General features: G+C 33.1%; 1 protein-coding gene across 1 annotated transcript in view; it reads right to left on the reverse strand.

Annotated features, from left to right (window-relative positions):
- LOC114878195 overlaps window positions 1-26,509 on the reverse strand; it is a 164,477-nt gene that overhangs the window by 50,788 nt on the left and 87,180 nt on the right. Inside the window, exon 7 of the mRNA XM_029191711.2 lies at window positions 2,015-2,345. Coding sequence (XP_029047544.2) covers window positions 2,015-2,345 — 331 coding nt within the window. The remainder of the gene's footprint in view (window positions 1-2,014; window positions 2,346-26,509) is intronic.

The raw sequence follows: 26,509 nt of genomic DNA on the forward strand, positions 1-26,509 counted from the left end.
GGGACGTTGAAAGTCGGCATGGCTCCATTTTTTAATTTTTTTTATTTATTTTTTTTTATGAATGTTTATGAATATTTAAATAGGCTGGTCCAGAACGTTTATATTTAGATTTTCCGGCAATCTAAAGGTTAATAAGCTTCCGGCAGATGAAATGTTAATTACAATTCATCTTAAGATCTTTCCTAAGCTGTATACAAGACTCATTTTTCTTATTGAGTGAATTTACTAATAATTTGTAGAATGATTCAGTAATGCAACTAGGTTGGTCAGAAAGGTCAGCAGACCCTCCCTGCCCTATTAAGGAATGAAAAATCTTCGTCTTTAATAAATACCAGAATAATTTCTAAAATTTTAGATAACGTTGTGCAGAAAATTAGACTTAATATCATCATGATGTTAATAAGTTATCACAAAAATTTTGTGATGGTCCCATTCCTACCAAACTTCAACATATTAAAAAATATTAAAAACATGTTAAAAATACATATTTTGCTCAAAACCGGAAGTTATATCATTGTGTCTCAAATATGAAATTTGTGTAATTCTTCTAAGAATTCAACTATGACAGAGATAGATAGATCATCGCAACGTCGGGCTCAGCGTGCCCGAGCACGACCGAAGATCGGCGAAGGAGCACGAGGACGTGCGAAGCACGTTCCCGTTTTGTTTTAGTCAGTTAGTTCTATTCAGATATGTTTGCCATGCGGTTTTATATTCATAATAAAGTGTTTTGCATAAATAAAAAGCTTCTCTATTCGATAATTTGTCCCTGGCCATCCCCTAAACCCCTAACAAACTATCATAATATAAACAAAGTTCAAAGAAAGAAAATAACTATTACCCTAAATGAGAAAGTAACGTGATAAGAAATGATTATGTACTAGGTTTTTAACTGGTAACATTAACACATGGGCCAATCCTACTACTACAGGGTGATTCTCTCGGCGCGCAACACAATAGCCGTGCCGCACAATGGAACCCCTGCTATTCCGTTTCTTGTCTTCGTCTCAACCATAAACACACACAGAGCAGTTTTGGGTCCGGCGATATGGCCCCTGGGTCTTTTTACCCGCAAACACAGCAGGGTTCCATTGTGCGGGGCGGCTATTGTGTTGCGCGCCGAGAGAATCACCCTGTATATAAAAGGACAGCCCCTTTTTTGTTTGGAACCGCTAGCCGCGAAAACTACTGAACCAATCGCTACCAACTTTTAACTATATCATCTTCATGGTCCCCGGAAGGTTGAGCAATAATAAAATCTATCGATTTTTCATTAAAATGTTATTGTGCTATTAAAAAAGTGATTTATGATATGTGAATCTCCGTCGCGCATGCGCTCTTACCGCCTGCAGCCGCGCACGCGCTCTTGCACCGCTGGAGTGTAATTTGAGAATCACCCACTAGATAGCGAGTGGTATTCCACAAGAGAGTTGGCGAGTTCAGGTTATAAGATGAGCTCACCTACTCGCCACATCAATTATTACTTCAAATTCTCGAAGTTTTTATTTATGAGAGCGAGTGAAGCCGCGACAGAGATGCTAGTATGGCATAAAGGTAGAAGAGCGGATCTGAGAGATTAGAATTGTCATCTTACAATAGTTTCTATCACGTATTTGTGATTTTAATGTTTAACTTTTTACGTCATTTATCTTTACATACCTTTGCATTCTATCAAATATTAATTACAATTTAAAGATTAATAATCCACTTTACTCTATCAAATACTAATTAGAATTGAAAATTAGTAATTTTGCAGCATACGTTATATAACATTTTGGAACATAATGATATTCAGTGGTGCAACCATAATCATTTGATAGAGGGGTCAGTTAACCCTTTTGACTCCTCTCTCTTTTCAGTTGTGCTACTACTGCTATCAATAATGTTCCCAATAAAAAAGAAGGTAAAGTTGCAAAAGTCATAGATTTCACAAAACGTGCACTCATTAAAGTGTTAAGATGGTATAATTATCTGCCATCAAAATAGTTCAAAAGGAAATCCAAAAAAAGCTCACCTGAAAGATGGTAACTTTCTTCAAAACTGCTAGGTTCACGTGCAGAGCCAGCTCCGTCTTCAGTTTGTCGGGAAGTAATCCTAGAGCGGTATTGATGTCACCACCACCTTGTATCCTTCCACGTGACCAGCTGTAGTCGTACCACCTGAGCACACGTCTCTTCATGCCGCCGGGAACTTTATGATGCCTCATGTAGGTTTTCGCTCCGTCTAGAAGTCTCTCAAATTCCAGACGATTCGCGTTTCGATTGGTGATCACGTTGCCCACCTGGCCGACGATAGTGGCGAATATGAAGACACCGATTAGGTAGCTGACTATCGTGAAGACGTACCTACGGATCAGTAAGCGAGAAAAAGAGCCAATCAGTTCAAGGAGGATGTGATCAGTGTCCTCGGTTCATGGACGAGCGGCCCCCGCCGGAGCCTTTCTCTCTTTTTATTTCCCTGCTTTCTTATCCCTTTCGTTCTTTCCTTCTTACTTGCCTCCTCCTCATCCTTCTCCCTTTCTTTCCTTTGTTTCTGCTCCATCGCCTCCAGCCTCTCCTTCCTTTCAGCTTACTCCAACGATTACACACTGCTTCGACTCTATGCTCGTCCGTTCGTTTGTTCGTGATATTCATTCGCTCTGATTTGCATTAGCGTAATTTGAACCTCTTTTTGGGGTGGGCCAGGTCCCTTAGAAATTAACAAATTTTGAAATACTGAAATTTTCGGATTTTTATATTTTAGAATCGTGAAGGTCCGCATATTTTGAGAGGTGCCAGTCCAAAGTTTTAGGAGCCTAGGCCGTCCTGGCCCTTACCTAGTTACGCTAATGCTTGTTCGACTCAGAAAAATGTAAAATGAGAAATGTAAGATTTTTCAAAATCTGTTAAGCCCAGTGTTAACACCTATTATAATCGTTATTTGCCATTGTCAACTATAATCGGTCACGTCGTGAGAATTTATTGCACGTATAAACCCTTCGTTACGAGCGCTTTTGCCGGGAACTGTACTCGTACAATACCAGTACAGTACGCGGCAATGACGCCAGAATCGTGGAACGTAGGACTCCCACTATGACTGATCGTCGTCTCCCACTTCACTCCTGTCGTGCTCACGCACAAGTACAAGTTTTACTTCGATTCATGTGCACTATTTGTTGACTTACCGAGTATTCAGCAAAAAGTTTTCATAAAATAATCTTATTTAACAAACTTATGTTTTTTTTCTTTTGTAGAAACATACAAATCACATGAATTTTAATTCTCTCTTTTTGTATTAGAAAATAAATTTGAAACAACAGAAATTTGTATCGGAAATTATTAACCTATCTTTTTTAGTGTTAATATCTTTATATTTTAAATACTGACACTGGTACTTTTTGCACCAAGCCACAGAATTAATAAATAAATGATGAAATCTTAATTTTTAGCCACGTAAATAAATTTATTTCGTAGGTAATTGACCTTCGAAGGCAGTAGCTGGATCAATAGAACATTATTTGATTTTATATTCAACAAATTTCGTTAGCAAAAACAATCTGAAAACTATAATTATATTCAGGTAATTAATTTATTATTTGCTCGCCATCTCCGATGTTTTTCAAACTTTGATATATTCAAAAGGATTATTTCAAAAAGTAGAATATCATTTTAAAAAGTATCGCAATTAAATCTATGTGCTTTTAATACCATATTAAAACTGAACGTAAACCTAACCTAAAATTGTAGATCTGTAACGCAAAAGTAGTCGAAATACTGTTTGTAACACTAATTTTAATAATATTTTTCTTTTTTAAATAGCGAAATTAGCACTAGTTTTTACACTAAACAAGTTTTCAAATCAAAATGACACGTACTACTGGAGAAAATCAGAAAAGAATATTTCAATCTCAAACTTCCCCTCCTTTTCTTATTTCGCACGCGATTGACTAGCTGGCTTCCATTCCTTCACAAGGTTTTATTTTTAAGTTAGGTTTGAGTCTAGTTTTAATATAATATTAAAAATACTTGGAATTGTTTGCGACACATTTTTTAACCGTCAAACGGCGGACCATGGAGAGAGTCACAACTTTAATTTAATTTTACATTTCATATTATTTTCATTTTCTAAATTTTACATTGTTCCTTTGAAAATTATCCTTCCAATATATGAATGTGGTTAAGATTCTTGTAAATATTTTATAAATTTTGGTTTGCTGTTTAAGGGTTAATCACATTTTACGTTTTTAAGTAACCCTTTTCAACATATCCAAGTTTGAAAAAAGTCAGAGATAAATAGTAGACAATTACCCATAATTCAAGTTCCGTCAGAAAACGAAGAACCGTTTCAATCGTTCGAAGATGTCTCCTACAATAAATAATCTTGGAAAGGTGCCGCAGACGAGCATTCGCCTATAACGGCGACGATATTTTGGTAAATCTGATCGCGTCGCTGCCAAAGATCCTAACAAATCGAACCATCTCACACGAACGAGACTGACAACAGCTCTATTCACGTTCTTTGTGTTTAAACCTTTCATCCTGACGTTCTCGCTTTTGCTTCGTGTTGATGTACATTTTTCTGAGCGATTTGTCTCCCTTTCCATTTCACCCTCGCCCTCTTCTCTCATTTCGATCAGGCATAACCATTTACACTTTACCCCGCACACACCCCAATGCACATACACTCGTACATAAGATACAGATCTATTCACATACAGGATTCGTTCGTTCATCAATGAAAATTCTCAGTCATACATTTTCCTTTTCTTCCTTTCAACAATCTTGGAGGGTGGTCTTTATACCCTGCTTCTTTGTTTTTATATTTTTCAGCCATTCAGATTTTATTTTGATTAATTTTAGCATAGAGAGACACTTTTTTGATTCGGAGATTTATGTTTAGATATTAGGCACTAAGAAAGGGATGCAAGTGACATTTTTTGAAATTATTGAATTAGGTGCAGAAATGGTTAGTTGAATCATTAAATATAGTGTTGTAAATAAATAAGGAAAAATGTTGCTTTCTTCCCTTTGGTTCCAAGTGCCTCATATAATATTACAATGGATGCAAAAGGATATCCATAATACAATTTTTAATTCTTATTCGATTTAAAATTTAAAATATTGAAAAATAAAAAGGTATAATATACAAATTTGGTTGTGGATATTTATAAAAAGAATTTTACTATTAAATCACTTTTGAATCACTAATCCAGTGCGTGCATCTATTGCGCCATCCGTTATCCAATTGTTAATTCATCAGTGACCGTTGCATGCTTGCAGGATAATAGTGCGATATGGAATTTGGGCGGGAATGGTGATTAAATCTTACTTTCTGAATATGGCGTAACTGATCGACAGGGTCGCCAATACGGTGACATAATGCAGGGGCCCGGGCATATCGCATCACTAGTTATGTATATTGATATAAACAGCGCATGCGCGAGTGTTCCCCTCCGCGGCCGGAGATTCCGAGCGAGGTGCATGCCGATCCGCAGAACGGGCACTTATCGAGCCTTTAATGCGCCTGGACGTTTTTCCAGTTCGGAATAAACGCTTGCGGTGTTCGCACAATTCGCAAGCTATCCATGAGCTACGGGTATCCCGTGCTCCGGAGTAGCTTTCGAGACTGTTCGTCTTCCCTAGATGCAACTTGGAGGCTTCTCTCGTATCTACCGGACTCTGTGAGTTTCCGCGAGAGCAGAGAATTTGCCAAAGCAAGCCAATGGGAAAGGAGACACGGCTGTGCGTCGCAATTAAGACGAAAGATTTGTTGGTTTTTTCTTAGAAACTCGACGACAGGTTTCAGCGTAAATTCCGTTGAAATTCGAAACTGGCGTTGCGGCGTGAGAGCGACGTATATCGCGTTACCGCGGGTATGTTTTCGGTAGCGAACGTCGCGACCTGGGGCCGAGAAGGTTATTCTACCCAGATGTTTCTATATCCCGTTTCTGCATGCTCAGTCATGTTATCATACTGAATCTAGTAAATATGAATCTAGACGACGAGTCCCTCTCTAACTGTGTAATTGATCCTTCGGCACTGTATTGAATAAAAAGACTTTGTCAACTCATTTGCCATTATCATTCTGAATCGTATTATTTCTTTCCGATTCTCACAAAACGTAATTGCACCCGCCTCTTGTGTAAGGAGGACGGTTACAATGGATCGCTAGAAATTTCACTAATTTACTCAGTGAACCATCCTTTTATTGGGTATGTACACTCAGTCCCATCGAAGTTGTCGCAGTGAAGTTGGCCACGCATTCACTTACCGACGCGGCGTGAATGCGTTAGTGAATTTGTAGCCAACTTCACTGCGACAACTTCGATGGGACTGAGTGTACATATTCAGTGGTTTTTACTGTTAAATTAGCGAGTTCTCTGTCGAATCGATGACGATCGCTAGATCACCGAGGAATCAGGGAAAGATATGCTTGTGATTTGAAAAAAAAAAATTAGTATTAAAGATATGAATAAAATATTTCATTAACACTGCAATGGCATACTTATCATTTGTTGGTTGTGTTTCCGACTGGCCCCACCAAAATTAAGAACTCAGGTTCGGTATATAACCTAAATTGACTACAAGAAACCGATTAAAGTTGGTTTCAGAGCTGGATATTTACCGTTTTCGAGATATCGCGGTTAGGTTAGATTAGGTTAGGTTCTGTGTATGCGCAGTATCGAATAGCATATGTTCAGTATCGAAAATTGTACTGTAGTCCCAAAATTGTACAAAAATTTCTTACCACAATCCAGCTCTAAAACTAATTTTAATCGGTTTCTGGTAGTCAGTTTAGGTTATATACCGAACCTGAGTTCTCAATTTTGATGAGGCCATTCGGAAACTTATCCCATTTATTAAAATAGTAAGTATTCACTAATGATTCAGCTGAAGACATGTATCACTATTAGTAACGATTGTTACAACACCGCCATCAAGAACTTCCTGTCACCTCAATTAAGTGAAGTGCGTTTGGAAAACATATGCTTTTTTAAGAAAATGGTGCTACTATGTAATACTATGCTGTGGAATATTGGTATAAATGAAACAGAAATTATTTCATACTTTTTAGCGCATTTTGAAGTCGGTAATTCTTGTTAAAAATTATTTTGTTTTATATTCATATTACAAAATACATTTACTTTCTCAAATTTTAATTGGAGTGATATTTGTTTCCAGCTCACCATAAAAAACCCTACACTTATAATACTATAATTATGATAAAAACTATAAGTATTTTTTTTAAATAAATAAATAAAAGAAATTTTGAATAACGAAGAATACACTACAATGTTGCAAATATATAACTTTGGGTATTAATGGGTTAATTAGGGGATTATAGACTTTTGTCTTCTACTCATGGTGTTGATGTACACACAATGATTGATTAAAGTGTTGAGTATATTGTATATGTATATTGATTCCTTCTATTGTATTCCAAATTTTATTCCATGTTTCTGACTGATTAATCTCCATAAGCTGTGACACAGACTCCACAAGCTGATGAGGTCTTTAGATTTAACCCAGGGATTGTAACCCTAATCTGAATGGGGTACGATTCCCTAATATGCAAGATAATCTACATAACTCGATTGTCGATGTTCTGTAACATTACGAGTAATCTAGTTAACCCTTTACCTCACAGGTTACAGCAGTGCTATGAACCTTAACCCTTGAACAGCGGAACTTCGGTCAATCGTGGCTCTTTACAAAATATATTCAAAAGTATTAATCTAAAGTCAAATGTACAATTTTTAAACAATATACCTTTAACATGGGCAGCGGAAATTGTAGAAAATGAAAGTAATATGAAATACAATATTGAATTAAAATTGAAGTTCTCTTCATGGTCCGCCGTCCGGGGGTTAATAAATACTTCCATTGCATTTTGTGTTTGAAAAACATTTCGAATTCCAGTATTTACAGCTACACGCTATTTCAGCTTTTATTTTTTCAACTGAGCTACAGATCAATGAATGAATTACTCATTGGGTTTTTGTCAACAACTAATGGTGTTGAAAAGCCTATTAACTCTCTACGAACTATATAGAATTAAATTAACCTCAGCGGTTTTGATACTGTTATATTTCAAAATTTGCGGAATTATGTTTGTGGTTTTAAATAAATCCCAGATAAATTAACCCCGCATGATTCAACGTGTTACTTTTATTTACCTGGTTCGCGGAGGTTAATAGATTTCTGGTACACATAACAGTTATTTATACTTTGCAAAAATTTCAAAAGTTAAATTCTTACGCATATTTTCCAACTGACTTAAAAGAAAACTTCCAGAATCTCCATAATTATTGGATATCTGAACCTAAAACAATATTATTATGCATCGTTATCAGTTATTCTATTCAGTTATCATTGCAGAAGAGATAAAAATAGTGTATTATGTATATTAAAATAGCTGAATAAATTTTAATTCATTCTCAATTACGAAATTTATGTACAGTAACTCTTTTAAGAAATCGACTATCATAATATAAACGAAGTTCAAGAAAAGAAAATGATTAGTATTCTAAGTGAAAATGTAACGAGATAAGAAATGATTACGTATGAAGTCTTCGACTGGTAGCAGTTAATGAAAAATTTCAAAAGTTAATTCCTTATGCATTTTATCCTACTGACTTTAAAGAAAACTTAAAAAATTTCCATAATTATTGAACATCTGAATTTAAATTCCTTTCCACAAATAAATCCCAAGGATTGAACAATTTAGAATACAATCGCCACGTCGATCGAACTTAAGCGATTCGAAGCGGCAATTTTCGGTAACAATTTCCTCGGACATAGAAGTTGACAAACTATCATAGGAATCGCCTAGAGGCTTAAGGTTGCCGACGAACGAACAAGGAAATTCGATTTGAGATTCGTCAAGGATGCTCTCTGGCCAACGACAGATTAAATTTCACCCACCCTCCGAAGATCGTGATTTCAAACTGTCGATCGTACTCTCCCGCGTGCCCTCGATCGACCACCGCTCTCTGCCTTCTTGCACTTTAAGTTTCCTCGAGTGCAACTGCATTTCTGGTCATTAAGCCACCGCGTCGTTAGGCGTGCTGCCAGAACTCGAATAACTGGAAATACGCGCTGGGTCAGCTGGATCTTTGTGCGGCTATGAAGTGCCACGAGATTCTGAGAGAAAAAAATCGATCTATGAAGATTATTTTGCTTTCCCGACCTGTTCCCGGTTCAACCTTCTTTCATTTTAATGATCGTGGCTACGAAACGAAGGGAGTCGGACCTGTTTTCGCCACGTGAAAAAGAAGAGGAAATATTGTTCAGATTATAATTCAATTTTTCGTTGATTATATTGTTGTATATTAATCCTTGAATAGCGGAGCCTGAATCAATCGTGGCTCAAAATTACAAAACATATACAAAAATATTGACCTAAAGTTGGATGTATAATTTTTAAACGAGAGTTTCATATATTGGAAGAATAATTTTTAAAAGAACCGTGTGGAATTTGGAAAATTCCATGGTTCGCTGTCCGAGGGTTAAATGGCCGATTTTGGTCGATCTAAAAATATTGAAAAGTATCACTTAAAGCACATCAAATCGTAACTTGTAAAATTTATTGAAAATAGCCCCATAAATTTCTCATAGTTATCTTTAATATGAACTATATATAATTATGATTATCTCGCAATCAATAATTTTACATTAGGAATATTAATAAAAATTCATAAATACTTAAGCTTTAAATTGACATAAATGCTACTTTATGATAATTTTATAATATTATAATTTGTATCATATTCCATAGGTTCTGAATTTAATCAGTGTTTGTTATAATTATTTACTAATTATTTTGTATACTAAATATCAATGAAACGTTTACACAGTCATTTTCGTTATACTTTAAGCTACAAATTGATGTATCATAAGTATATGATTTCAATATATTTATGTCATGAATTGCCTTAGACATTTTACGTTACGAAACTGAGAACTTGATATAGTACGAAAACATTGTTCGTTGCAATTCACAAATAGTCATCTTGTATTAAGAATATTAATGAAGTGTTTGTATAAACATTTTCAGCAAACTTTAACGTTTAAAGTGATGTATCATAAGCGCTATTTTGCAATACTTTTTGTCATCAAATTGAACCAGACTTGCATGTTTCAAAATCAATCATTGTTTGCTGTCACTGGCAACCAATCGTTTTATGTAAAAGATATTGATGAATCATTTTTATAATAATTTTCAGTAAACTTAAAATTTCAAATCAATATAATTGGTTACATTAAATCAATATTGTTAAAAGGACGATTAAGTTATTAAAAAAACATTGTGTACTATACTTTGATTGCTTATAAAAAATTTGGAAGTGGTAATAAAACTTGTGCAACGAATCAAAATCCTTTTTTACGCAAACAAAATATTTATTAATGGAGGAATATTGTATACGGTAATAGTGTTTGAGGTGAGATTGAATAGTTCATGACCACATTCTCTTGCTTAATTTAGCGTTGCCCAAAGGAAATTCATTTACAAGAGTTAGTCTATGGTAATGGTGTGGGCGGTAACACTTAACACTGACTGCTTAAACATTTACAGTATTATAGTTCAAATATATGGTACACTTGCACCGTGTGCAAATTAAGCTGTAGTGGTTTTATGGTTCAATCTGTTAAATGAATGTCCACCCGTATAATCTTTAGAGTGTTCGTGAATTATTAACGCTTTATTTGCCGAAAAGATGCTTTTAGTAGCGTGTTTCGTACATACAATATTATTCTTTTATAATTTTTAATTTCTTCATCATTGTAAATACATATTTTTAAATTGCTATACAGGGTGTCTCAGCCGATTTTGACATCTTGATTTCCTCGGTATTGTGGCACGTAGTGAAAAATGTTTCATAGGGAACTTAAATGGTATCGAGTGGGACATGTTCTGGTGTTATTAGTTTTTTCGTACGTAGACGCGTCAAGGATATATAAAGGTCAACTTTGTTTTTTTAAAAGGAATGGGGTACTTTTTGATGCATTAAATGACGTAGTCAGATATTCTTTATAAAAAGGTACTGACCTATGTATGTCGAAAAGCTGGTAGTTTAGGAAATATTTCAATTTAAATAATTCTAAAATTCGTACATTTTTCACTATGTGCCACAATACCGAGGAAATCAAGATGTCAAAATCGGCTGAGACACCCTGTATATGGCAATAATCAATAAATGAGTGTACTGGTATAATTAAGATACCATTTAATAAGTTCATTTATAAAAGCAAATTTTTAATTATTTTAATACTTTCAGGTGCATAAATATTTCTGCTCATAAACAATTTTTGTATTGTGCTAAAAACCTTAAGTTACTAATTCTTTTTTTTTCTCTTAATTAAGTTTTCATTTGTGGACATTTTTTCATGATATGAATTTATAATGTAATGATTCAGTTTGAGAGAAGTGAAGAAATATTAATATTGTTAATAAATTACAAAATTAAAATAAAATTGAAAATTATTATTAAGATATCAAAAAAGAACACTATTGATATTAATAATTGTGGTTTTTTTATATAGATGTTATTTTATCAACAAATATTTTACCAAAACTTCACTAAGGAATTCATTGTTTTGTTCAGTATATGAAATTTGCAATGTTTATAAATGTTGAACAATTTTATTGAACCACCTGCCCTACAATTAAGAATATCCAAGCTACAATTAATATTCATCAGTCTTAATTAATTACAGCTTCTTTCTGTAATTTCCTATGATTCTTTAATGTCCACAAAAATAAATATTCTCTCACATTATCTCTCAAAAACAACCCTTAAAAGTATTAATCAACGAACATTCTGAAACTGACAATTCTATATATTTTTCCAGAGGATCTTTCATTTCCCCGAACGTTTTAATCAACAAAGAAAATATGTCATCATTAGAATTCTTGCTAATGAAACGTAGCCATTTTACACAAAGGCGACTCTGGAGAGAAACAATGTCAATCCTATATAATCCTAATTTTATTCTCGTCTATCGCGAACGACAAGGATTAAGACGGAAGATTTAGCGAATCGCCAAGTTTTCATTCTCATTCAATTCGAGGCACAATATCCTGACCAACCTTGACCGAAGGAGATTCGTGCCAGATCTTCGATATTTTAATCCAAGCAATTTCCTCGGCTTCATTCCGCTGAAATTATTTTTCCAAGTGCAATGACGCGGAGAGTTTCGAAAGTAAGAAACCTCTCGAGGAACTCTTCCGCGGTTAAATAGTTGGACTTAAATTCTCCGGGGATCGGCCTTTTATAGGCTAGATCTACAAGTGCATTTTTATTCTTCATTTATAAGGGGTGATTTTTAAGGGGTGATTCTAGGGATCAAAATAAGACGAAAATCACGAATGACGAAATAGCGTTTGCGGCTTTGTTTTCCAATAAATAACGTTTAAAAATTGGAATAAAAAGCGCCTGAAACCTGCAACCTGCCCAACACCGGCGATTGAACGTCAGGTTTGCAGGGGTAGGTATAGTCATAACCACGAAGAGAAAGCCGAATGCTGTTGTACCGGGAAACAGAATAACACAAATTAAGTTTCTACTATTCAATGATTCTTGGTTATGACTGTACCCACCCCTGCTGACCTGACGTTCAATCGCCGATGCTGGGCAGGTTGCAGATTTCAGGCGCTGTTTACTCGAATTTTTAAACGTTAATTATTGGAAAACAAAGCTGCAAACGCTATTTCGTCATTCTTGATTTTGTCTTATTTTGATCCCTAGAATCATCCCCCAAAAAATCTCCCACCTGTTGTCAAACACTGTATATCAGTGAAATCAAATTTATTCAAAGAATCGATATAAAATTTCAAAGATGAGAATTGAAAAAGTATCTGCAATTAAATTTAATCGTTGGGTCAATAAAAATCGATCTTCGCCATCTTAGAGTTAATGTACCACAGGCTCAACCTTACAACAAGGTAGGTCGTAATATAGTACAGGATTAGTGAGTTGATGCTACTTTAATCTGTAATTCATTAAGTAGAACTGTATAACACGAGTAGCATTTGTTCGAGATTATAACTGAATTCAATTATAAGTAGCCCTAATTTACATTGGGATTTTCTGAACAATTACCCACGCAATTCTATCGATACTAAATTTAACTTGTGTTTAATTTAAAAATTCTAATTCTCCATTAGAATAATATTGTCATTAATCCGAATGTTTCAAACTTGCAATATAAATGTGAAAATGAAACAAAACATTGTAAATATACAGGGTGTCTCAAAATGGCCTGACATTTTAAATTTCGCACCATTTTTGTTGTGGCGAACATAGAGTACTAATCTTTGACAATTGGTATCAGGAAGTATTGAGGTTTAGTCATGCAGAATTACACGACTGAGCAACGCATAGAAATTGTGAAAATTCACTACTAACTTGCAGACGAAATTTCATGGTCGTGTTATCCCGCGTAACGGCGATGTTAATTGGCCACCACGGTCGTGCGATTTGACGCCACTTGACTTCTTTCTTTGGGGCTTTTTGAAAGGAAAAGTGTATGCCAATAATCCACAGACCATTCCAGAGCTCAAGGAAGCAATTGGACGTACCATTAATGAAATTAGTCCGTAATTATGCCAAAATGTTATTGAAAATTTCGACAAAAGAGTGAACGTTTGCAAACAGGGACGAGGCGGCCATTTATCGGATATTGTGTTCCATACATAACCTCCATGTTTGTACTTTATATTGAAATAAAAACATTCGTATTTTTCAAACAAATAATGTGTTTTATCAATAAATCAAAATGTCAGGTCATTTTGAGACACCCTTAATTTTTAAAAATATTTGAGTTTCTTAATCCACGTACGGCGGACCATGAAGAGAGCCACAATTTTAATGTAACTTTGTATTTTATATTATCTCAAAAATTATTCTTCTGGTGTATCGAACTTTTGGTTAATATTTTTTAAGTTTGGGTCACAATTGACCTACGCTCCGCAGTTCAAGGGTTGATGCATATCTTTCCTTTCTGTATTTATAAGAATTATTAGATAATATTTTGTATCGTAAAGTTAAATTCAAATCTTGTGTAATAAAAATTCAGTTGTGGGTCAAAAGTGACCCGGTACTGTCCGCTCTTTGAGGGTTAACAACATATTAAAAAGTCATCAACATTTGAGAGTGCTGCCCATTTTCTAAATGTTTACCACGATGTGTAACAATTAGTGTTTTAATTTGATATTCAACAACTTAGCATTTATAATCAACTTGGTTTAATTTCACAAGTGGCACGAGTAAACGTTGTTAAAATCTCGGCGCGCTTTGTTCGCGGAAAATTCAGCAACGCGTGTTTTCCGACGTGTTATTAATTCGGTTGATGCGTCAGTCCAGCAGGCGAAACCGAAACTTCTCCGTTCGAATCCCGCTGGAAATTGTGGAAAGTTACACAAAACGGAAGTCGGTCGAAAGTTACGGCGGTAAAACTGGAAGTTACATGCTCGATTAATTTTATTTCTCTCTTGGCGAGGATTCGTACGCGCCAGTTTTTCACCGTTGAGATTTTTATTAAAACCGAACGCGATATATTGGACGGGACTGTCAATGGTTCGCTGATTCATTTTCTCCGCTTTTCGAAATTTTCTACGAAAAGAGGTTATTGGTTATCAAGATTGAACCAGCTTTATAGCAGGAACGTGACTAGTCGTTGTGTGAAGATTCTAAACTTTTAGAGGGTTTTATTTTGATATATTTAATTTACTCGTTTATTGGTTTAAAGTACAGAATTTTTATTTATTGCTCTTTGAATAAGTGACATATTTATTATATTGACACTGGCAATTTTAAATTCAATTTTGACCCTATGTGATTTTAATTTTATAAATTTTATATTGTTACTTCATATATTATCTATTATATGTATTTATTATATAATTTATTATATTGACAGTATCAATTTGAATTTCATTTTACACCTTATATTATTTCCATTTTCTAAATATTAAATTATTTCTAATAACCCTAGATTAGCAGGTCGTGAAGAAAGTTTCAACTTGAATTTAAGACTGAGTCTACATTGACCCTGCCTCCACTGTTCAAGAATTAAATATTATTCATTATATTTATTATGTAATATAATCTATTATATTGACAGTACCAATTTCAATTGCATTTTACACTCTATATCAGTTTCATTTTCTAAATATTATATTATTCCTTTGAATATTATTTATCATATATATTATTGACAGTGCCAATTGAAATTTTATTTTATATCCCATATTATTTTCATATTATTTTTACAAATGATACAGCTGTTTGACTATTAATAAGAAATGAAGTGTAATAATTATGAAATAATAAAAAGCTATTGCAATTTGCAGTTTTTGAGAAAATTTCAAGCAGTAACAAATAAAATGACTGAAATATTTATCAAATTGATAAACGTGATATTGAAACAATTGTTGAAATTATTAATACTTAACAAGTCATGTTCAAGTTAATTACATGATTCTCATCAGAATTGTAATAATCACTATGTATTTTCAACTAGATTGCGTGTAAGACTCTTAGAACTGAGACCAAGAACAATTTTTACCTAGAATCTAACTTTACTTGGTTCGGTGTAATAGCCTGCTTAACCATTTCCGCTCTTGAATGAACCTATCAAGCAGCAGAGATTGAAACGGTTTTCATAGTTTCACGAGATTCCGTGATAACGGTGTGCTTACCTACGTTAATCGAGTCGAAGAGAATATTAACAATGCCGTGTACAGTTCACCCAAAGGTAGATTGAATTATTCAATCTAACAACTTGCACTTGTTTTAAAAGGAAGGGTGGATATCGTTAAGCTAAGAAAATTGGCGACTGTTTGAAGCAAAAACATTAGTTTACGTTTGTATTTTGATCATTTCAAGAAACTATAGAAGGGATATTTATTGTTAGTAAAATTGTTGAAAAAAATTGTGGACAGAATATTTTGAAAATAATTTACAGAGGTAACTATAGCTGTAGAAAAATAAAGAACATTGTTTTAAATTGGAATTATGACTTATGGAAGAATACATTGCATTAAACAATTGAGAATTAAAAATCACAACAAATTAATAAAGAATTTGTAAGAAATAGAGCTGATTTGTAATATTTATAAGTAACAGATATTCAAATTTGGCGCCGTTCGAAGTAACCTAGGGTGCATTCCGTTTCACGCATTGAGCACATAGATCGCATTCAATCTGCTGCGCGCATTGATATAGTTCCGTTTCATTAATGCGCATGATGCGCGCTTGGAAACGGAACACTTTTCCATATATTTGATGCGAATCAAAAATGGATGACATGGGTGACAAAACGTTATCTGCATTAACGTTATTTTTGTTAACTAAAAACAAACTTGTCAAGAAAGAGAGTTAAAACTTCATTACCCTCCTTTAAAATGACTGGGAATTCAATTAACTCACTTTCCATCTTATTGCAAAAAACTTTTTTGAATTTTCCGCGAACGCATCAACTCTGCATTAAACGCTTCACGCCTGAGCTGCGGTAGCTGATATATACATACATGGTTAATGCCACAGCCGACTCTACTATGTACTAGCCATGCTGAACAACGTGGCAACACCGCTCACGTAACAATCGGGAGTCCTATTTTCAAAAACAGAGTCCTGTGCTCGGAATTGTAATTAACGTCTTTTTTAATTAAAAGCTGTAGTAATATACGCTAGTTTGTATTAATTATGTATTAAACAATACATAAACGTTGCAACTATGGCAAGTAGAAGTGATGTGGTAGTATAAAATTGTTATAAATGTGATATAAATTTTGTGTACTCTCGAAGTAGTTTGGTATTGTGAAGCATGATATTTGAAATATTTACAGTGGTTTCAAGAAAATTTATGTATGAAGCAAAAATGAAACCATCTTTGGATCAAATTGAAACATTTAAGAATTGATAAACGTGTATATAAATGAATAAAAACCTTGAAACAAGCGAAATTATTGGAACGAAACCAAAGAGGTTATGTGAAGTCCAGAGAGTAGCCGAGAGTCTGACGACGTTGATTGGCTGGGAGTCTGGGAGTCCGGGAGGCAGATAGAATAGGGTTAGATGGTGATATATTTAGACCGGACTCCCGCGGTGTTGCCATTTTTACTTCAGCACGGCTAGTACTAGATTCGACTGTGTTAATGCGCGAGAATCTGGGGAATTCTGTGCGCCCTGATGCGTGCATTGAATGAAACGGAACGTAGGTTACCTCGAACGGCGCCAAATTTGAATATCTGTCACTTATAAATATTACAAATCAGCTTTATTTCTTACAAATTCTTTATTAATTTGTTGTGATTTTTAATTCTCGATTGTAAGGTGTGGTTTTATATCCCTAATTGAGTCAATTTTATGCGCGCATAAAAGCTTGGGTCTGTGGTGTACAGTAGGGAACATGATAGGCTTTCCTAGGGAGGATAATGATGTTCCCATCCCCCGCAAGCTTTCCGGGTTTGCGACCCACTCCAAAGGCTATCCAGTAACTAGAACTTTTGGTGTTGAGCCAGGTCCATTGGCTTTATTAATACTGTCAAATAAAGATATTTTTAGAACTGAAGGATTTAAAAATTTAGAATATTAGCACTTTAGAACCTTGGAATCTTAGAAATTTTAGAACCTTAGAATGGTGAAAGGGCTAATCCACACTTTTGAGTGGCCTCCTTGTCCCCTTCCTAATTACGCCAATGTCCAGCACTAGTATTACCCGTCAATTCTTCAATTTTTAACAATTTTAATAACTATTCAATTTTTTCATAACTATCTTCTTAAAATCAACATAATTTCATAAATATTTATGCAAGCAAAGTTTCTTTTTTACATTTTGCACTGAAAATACATGGGATGCAATTACACCCCTGTAGCTTCTTTGAAATTTTGGCACAAATAAAAACTGCGGTATAGACACTAAAAATTTCCAATGTATGCTTCGAAGTGAAAAAATATTATTTAATTTATTATAAATAAAAATATTCCATGTGTAGACAGTATCAAGTTTATAAGTGTTTCCGTCTTCAAATGGTTAAAAGGGAAATTTGATTGCTCGTATCAAGAAGAATCCTGCAATCAGGAACAGTGCGCTTCTCCAGAAAACTTTTGATAGCAGAAGCTTCACTTGCTGAGACGACGATCTTCGCAAATCTCTTAGCGAAGATCCTTCCTCTCGAATTCCGTTAGTTCTTGAATTCGGTCATGTTAAATTTCGCCCTTTCCTCATTTATCCCGGAAAAGGGTATAGCCGGATAAAATGGTCAAAAGTGCCCCCAAACCAAATTCGACTTGCTATGAACCATTCGATAGGTGATAAAAAAATAATTCCGTAATATGTGCCTCACAAATAGAAATGTCTCTGATTTTTTTCAGAATTTTTGAATGTCATTAAATAGGAAAAATTGGCCAAAAACTTCCATATTACATTTTTACCCGTAACTACCCTCCCAGATGAGATACAGGCTTGAAACTTGGCACAGACTGGTTTTTTTTGATTACCTATCGAATGATTCATAGCAAGTCGAATTTGGTTTGGGGGCACTTTTGACCATCTTATCCGGCTATACCCTTTGAAACGTCTCACGGTTTTAGCGGTAAGGACAGCGGCACGTTCAATTTCTAGCTCGATACGTTTCCCCTTTATCGTTAGGGGTTAAGACAATAAGGACGGTTCTTCGTCTAGGGTGAAATTATTATCTTCGTGCAGTAAATTTCTGAAGAAGCAGCAGACAGCACAGTCGACACAATTCGACTAGCTATAGAATACTTTAGCCAGTTCTGCTTCTTCCGAACTTCCTTCAATTCTGGAAACAAATTACCTAAGCCAGCTTTTATTTAGCCGGTGAATTTTCCTGCCAGAACTGTACCCGTTCCACGATTGCGGACTGATGAAAGATAAGGTTAACGATGTCAAAGATGTCCGGTATCGACGAATAGTCGAATGGTTCGTCGACGATAAATTACCCATATCATAGGTGCACGTTGTATTTCATCCAGAATTGAGTGGAGATTTCAGTTGGTTCAGGGCTCCATTAGTGATCTGTCCCAATTTCCATTCAGCAATCTTCTCATATCTTTTCGTAATTCTTTCCAGAAGAATTTTTTGTTTGCATTTGTATTGGGTAGCAGCAGTGCCGGTTTTAGCAATATTGGCGCCCTGGGAAAGATTATCGTGGCGCCCATTCAGGGACTCAAAATTTTTAAGAAAAAAAGACAAGGTAATAATACGAAACGATGAATCTGTAGTTAGGTTGTAAAAATTGTTAAACTACATAGCAGCTTTACTAATCTAAACGGATATAAATGAATAAACGCATACGACACCGGGCTGCGGCGCCCCCTACAGATCTAGCGCTTTGGTCGATTGCCCGACCGCCCCCACCCCCTAACGCCGGCACTGGGTAGTAGCCATTAGTAGCACAATTGGAAGGGTAGCAGAAGAGTCAATTGACTCCCTATTAAGAAACAAAAAACTTGTTTTCTTATAAGCAGTGAAATATTTTTGAAAATTTTAGAAAACATGATCAGAAATAAACTAAACTGAAGAAAATTAAAGTAAAAATGATCAAGATACTAATACATAAAGGTGTGCAGGCTCGAGTTATTTTGAGAAAATTAGAGTGAGTTCAGCAAAATTTGGGCGGGCGGGCTTGCGAAAATTCAGGTGAGTGCCCTTACCTTCGAGTACCCGCACATATTTACTAATAAGGTATAAACAATTTTTTTTATCCCTCTATTAAACAATTATGGTTGCGTCATTGGCATGGGGAAAAAGTTTTGTTTCAGGTTGATGTACATACATTCAATGACGAATTTCGCAACATAGAATATTGGATATAATTTGATAAAAGCACTGTAAAATGGTGTACACTTATAGCATATCAATTTGCAATTTAAGGTTTGATACAAATAACAGATAGATGTGCAGAATTTAGACATTTTTAAAATAAGATAAAAATTACAATTACTAAACAACATTAATGTATAGCAGAAATGCAGTTTGATTAAAAACTTTATTTACTTGTAAATTTACTTGTTCGAATTTTACTTGTAAATTAAAGAGTTTTTTCCATTAGGAAATTTTACATTATTCCATCATATATTTTCTGTAAAAACGAATTCTTTGGAAAAGATTAATCTTCTTTTGTGACTTACTTTGCCAATATGCAGTTTTCACTAAGCTGTTGTATCACTGAATTCATTTTCTTCTTAGGATTTAACATACAGTATCATAATATATTTTATTTACAGATTCTTGAAATAACTTAGCTATCAAATTGGTAAAATTCATTCCTGGAACTTCTTTTACCTTTTTAAACAAATTTTTATTGATCTCATGAACATATGAAGTCGTCCGTTTGTGATATAAAGTACAATGTGTTTTTTGCAATTGTACCTTTTAACAAATGTTGTATTGAAATTGGGATAAGATTGCGAATGTGCTGATTATACCATAATGAAAAAATTTTTTTTCAAAATGAAAACTGTTTTTATTTTTCCAAATTATTGTATTCTTATACTCTTCCAACTTGTTAGATTGAAAACATTAATGCAGCATAAATTTTTATTAAGATAATTTCTCTAATTCTTCTTTGTGTTCGAGCCATTGATTTCTAGGAATATTTTTTTTGTTGCCTGTAAGTACTACTTGTGGTGGAATAAAAGTTTTGTACCTAGTTTGTGAAAAGTTGGCAATTTAATTAAATTTGCATTGATGAAACGTTACAGAAACATTGTTTTTAAATTAAAACTCCTTTTTCTTTTTGCAAATTGAATCAAAAGGATTAATAGTCTGAATAAATTGATTCAGTTTGAATTTTGTTTTTAAATTAAAACCCTTTTTTCCTTTGCAAATTGAATTAGAAGGATTAATAGTCTGAATAAATTGATTCAGTTCAAATTTTCACTGAGGAACGTTTTGTTTCATTTCTGTATTTATTTTGTTTTATTTATTTTTAACAATATTTTTCGTTTATATATTTATTCCAATTGAGATTCCGTATCAAATTTGTAAAAAATTACATAGTATTTTTTAAACCGTATCTGCATTCAAGAAAAGTTACTTATAATATTACTTTCGAATTAAAAGCTATTGTTTTATTATATTGAATTAAAATGACATATTAGCATCTTGCAACTAATTCTTTTCATAAACACTTTTTCTTTTAATTTTAATGCTTTTCAAATGTTCTGTTGGAATACAAACTTTATATTGAATTTGTGGAAGGTTTGCTAATAACCTATTTCTAAATTCTAAATTTTTTTGAAATCATCATCATTCCGAAAATATTATACTATTATTTTGGTTTTGCATTAATAATCTGTTTCATATAAGGTACTTACTTTCAGTATTGCCTAATTTTATCAACCCTACAATTCTATCACATGTTTTTTATTTTCTTTTTCTATTAGTCTATTTTTTACTTTAATTAATTTCTTTCAGAAATGCTTGGATTTTTATCCTTTATTTATTTTCAGTTTTTAAACCGTTTTCAATTATTTTTATGTCAAATTATATCAGCCTTTTAACATTTCAAAATTAATCATTTAAGGGAGTGAAACCATCTTCCAAAGATTAGCACACCCTAAACCAGTGCTTCTCAAAGTGGCCGATCCTCCCCCCCTTCCCCCTCTTGTGGGCGGTGGAACAATTCAAGGGTGGCGGCAGTAACCTGAGGCACAATTGGGGCCGTAAATTTTTTACTGCATTTTTCTGTCAGTTCACTTAAAGAAAGTAGATTTTCAGAAAAGCGTTGAGTAAATTTTTATCTGAAAAAAAAAAAAAATACACTGATCGAATTGAGTAACCTCCTCCTTTTTCGAAGTCGGTTAAAAAAGGAGCGATAGCGCAAATAAGTTTGGGAATTTCTGCCATAAACCGTCTCAGAATCTATTAAAAATAGAATTAAAATTGTATGTATAACAGTGAGTATGATCTTCTAGAAAATAAAAAATGCGTAAAAGATAACGAGGATAACTATCCTTATATAAAAGTTCACTTCTTTGTTAACAACTAAGAATTATTAAGTCATTGCATATTAAATTTCCTTAAGTAAAAAGGGTACTATCTCTTATTTTTGCCTGTTCTACAAACTTGCAAAGTTTCATCAAAATTGATAGGGGATGGTTCTATGTCATCCCTTATTAGTCGCTACTCTAATGATATTCGTTCTAAATGTTTTCTCTGATTAAGTTTCGTAATTTATCTACCTTCAAAATTGTGATTGCTCTGGGAAAGAAATTGGCAGGGCAGTGAATTTATATTACGCTGGTTATTAGAACGATAACACTGATCCCATTAACCTAGGCGGCCATTGGGCTATTCTGCGCTAAATTATCACGACTACATTTATTCGCTAATTTCTAGCAAGATTTACGATGCTGTTAACGCAGCTGCTGTGTACCAGCTGATTCTACCTGCCAACACGAAAATATCAATTAACATGGATTTCATTCAGTAGTAATGTAAATAATCCATGTAAAAATGATGTATAAAAGAATCTTTTAAAGCTGAGGAGAATGTTGGAAAAGTTCTCAGAGAAATCTAAAGTAACACACTGTTATATCACTTTATATAAGAAGTGCAATACATATTTGGGTGTACAGAAAGTTTGTAGCAAGATTTAATGATAATATTAACGTAAAACCTTTGGGTAATCAAATGTAGTACTGTGTAATGTTTATAGAATTCGACAGAACTCCGAAATTTCTGTTTGCCCCATATACATATATGTATAGGTTCGTGACTCCCCACCACTTGCGTATAAAAAGTTACGCGGGAAAATTTGAATTACTATCTTCTTTGTTTTTCGTACTTTCCAGTTATACATTAAATTTTATAATATTTCATAATTAAAGATTATGTTATTTTTTTGCTGAATCACTTTTAATATTAATATCGTCAAAATTAAGGTTTTGGGAATTTCTGCATTCCTTATATTGCCATTTTCCTTAGGGAAGCTTAGTGTGCTCTATACTATATACGGTACATAAAATTGTATCTGACTTGTAAGATTAATTATCTTACAAGATAATTCTTGAAATTTATTATACGAAACATAAGATATTCCAATTTTTAATTGTTTATATCTCGAAGACACAAGATATGTCGAGATTGTAAAATGAATTTTTACTTAACCTAAATCGCCATATGTTTTGTTGAAAAGCCTACTTCGTTCTATATTGTACAATATCAATCATAGTGTCCGTTCGTCTAGTGTATTTTATAATTTCAAATAAATTATTCGAATTCTAAATTATTGAATATTCGAAAGCTTTTATCAGATGATTATGTTAATTACCTTAACGCTTTTATTAAATAATTAGATTTATGATATTTGCTGCGGTTAAACTTGGACTCCAAAGTCAGTGCTTTTTCACTAGACGAACGGACACTATGATTGATATTGTACATGGTGGAAACTACATACATAACCTATAAATAACCAAAAAGTTTCTTACAAATTCACAAATATAATCGGAATTTATAATTTTAAATACGAATTAATTCTATCATTAAAAAAAAATATAGTATGTATATTTATCATAGCTAATATTCAAAATTAAACCTGCTAAATAAATAAAAACATGTATGTTTATTATTAAAGTAGTAAATTATGTTGTTCATTTATAACATCTATTACCTAATATTATAACAATTAAACGATCTTTGTATATTGTTATTTTAAAAGCCCTGTGAAGCTTCTAAAGCAAATTTTCTCATAAAATTATTAAATGCACCTAATTTGTTCCTTCGTTGAATTTATTATCATACTTAAACTCCCACCCTAAATTGTTTCTAAAATTTATAATTTCACTACTAACTACATAGCAAAAAATTTTTAATTACTTTATTCTACATTTTATGACACGAAGCAATTGCATAAAAATGTCAGTGTCACAATTATACTGCAGATGTTTATATCTGCAATTAACAAAAATTATGAAAATTATGTCATAAATTGTTCATAACCTACAAAGTATATCAAATATGAAAACAAAAATAATACTCTGAATCATCTGATAAAAGAAAATAGTTTATGAAAACCTCTATTTCCATAAATATCCAAAGTTCAGACATAACATAAAAAACCATGACTTTTGGTGTCACACAAAGACATGACTTTTTTGACAAGACATTTTATGCTATGATAGTAATTTACTGTCAAGTGAAAAAGTACTTTCAAGATAGGCATACTACAGATGAGCTTAAACGAAGAATACACCGATCTTGTAATACAGCTTTGGGGAAAAGGGCTTGGACTTATCCAACTTGTCGGACTTAATACGATCCATTGAAGAATGGAAGAAAATTCCGCGACAATGGGGGAGTCTTTCTTCGACCTGGCTCACAATCAGTCCCCTTCCCTCACGCGACAGAATATTCGCCGGGGTATTATTCAAATTAGGTTGAACTGACTGTCGTCGTACGAGGCGCAGACCGTTTGTAATAGAGATATAGGCTGGAATTCCAAATGTCACAGACAAAGCAATAAGTTTCAGCTATGCATGTTCTGGTCAAGACGTTGTTCATACACGTTTATTACTATTATTAATACGGAAATTTTTGTACAGAGAATTTCATTTTAGTTTAAATTAATGTAAATTTGTCAAATCGATTACCTTCACAAAACAAACAGAAATTAATGAAAGTTAAGCATCAATGAATTATTTTGGCATTGAAATTTTAAAAAATTTAGAAAAAGAAGTTAATCACTCTGACCTTTGAATAGCTTATACCTTAAATCGTAAAAAATTAGTGTTATATTAGATTGGCAAGAAAGTTTTGTAGTTTTGGAGAAAATTCAGCAGAAAATTAATTAATGAGGTATTAATCAGTCATGACTAAAATTTAAAAAATATACACAGGATTATTAATATAAAGTTAAATATATAATTTTTTAACAAAACGGTTTCATATATTGAAAGAAAAATCTTTAAAGGAACAGTACAAAATTTAAAAAATGAAAATAACGTAAAACACAAGATTAAATTAAAGTTGTAGGTTTCTCTCTGATCCATCGCGTCGTTCGAGGGCTAAAGAAAGCCTTACCCTCTGAAATCAGACAGAAGTTTCTTGCCAATCTAATATATATTTAGTATGAATAAGTGTGATTATAAATTTACTATGAAATTCTTGTATTTCTTGCTTTCGTAATCACACATTTTATTTTATATCAATGTTGACGATTATTAATATTAGGTGTATTATTTTTCTTCAAAAAAGAACGTTTAAAATAGAAAAGTATTTTTTATTATCTAAAACTGTACTTCTATCGAAATTAGAAATAATATCATGCAACGAAGGGTTAAATAAATATCTTCATTAAAGCTATTTAAAAACTAAACGCATGTTTTACAAATTTTATAAAAGAGTTCAAAGAACAGATATAAAAAAAAATTAATGCACTTGTGAAATGTACGAGTATCATTGCGCTCGTAAAAAAATATGGTTTTGAAAATGTCATTCATATTTCTTTTTTAACATTTTTTCTAAGTGCAATCATAGAAGAGCTATAGGGAAGGTGGTAGTAACATGGAGCGGCGTAGTGATATATGTTGTCATAATTTTCAGCTAAATACAGACATTGATGTGAAACTTTTGTGAAGTACATGTTGTAATGCTTACAACGTTTCAAAATAACTGCTGGCTATGCTTGTTGATTCGGTGTAGTGCAATTAATGTCTGTTGTTAACATTGCAGTAAAAGTTTGCGTACACTTTTGTTGAACAGTGATGTACAACGGTTTATTTTGTTTTTCTTGGGAAATTCAGAAGCTCTTATAATTGCTATTATAATTTCAAATTTCAAGGGCAGTGGTTCAAATTTTAAACCACCTACATTAAATTTCTTAATTAAAGCACTCAGAACCACAGGGATGAAACTGACATTTTTAATATTTTTGTATTAGGAACAGAAATGGTTAGTTAAATGGTTAAATATAATATAAATAAAAAAAATAAAAATAAAAATGTCACTTGCATTCCTTTAGTTTTACATGTCTCAAGTCTAAGTTACCTTTATTAGTTATAATTATGTAATCAACATTAAAAGTTTTTCTCCTAGCAAACATTATCTCTAAATAACAGTAGTATTGGAAAATTCATTTCTTAAAAATGAATTTCAACTAAAGCTTTTCTCCCTTCTAAGGATATTTCTGCATCAATTTTCTTGTCTCTTGATTTTAATTTTAATTTGTACTAATTGAGTGAAAATCGAATTTTATTTAACATTAAATAATTAATTAAACCAATAAAAATAAATCTTCACACAATTATCCTTCATTGCAATAATTTCAATGTTCTAAAATTTGATACTGAAATAAATTAAACAATGTTTTTGCCACATAATTATTTAATATTATAGTCAGTTCAATTAAATAGTAAATACTAATATTTGCAATGCAACATTTAAAATCAAAATATTCTATTGAACGATATATCTAAGATGCTGTAGCCACTACCGCCATTTCAACTGATAGCGATATTGAAAACATGATTACTAAGGTGTTAGGATGTCACGTA

Source organism: Osmia bicornis, chromosome 6 (genome assembly GCF_907164935.1).
Source record: "Osmia bicornis bicornis chromosome 6, iOsmBic2.1, whole genome shotgun sequence".
NCBI classification, from domain to species: Eukaryota; Metazoa; Arthropoda; class Insecta; order Hymenoptera; family Megachilidae; genus Osmia; species Osmia bicornis.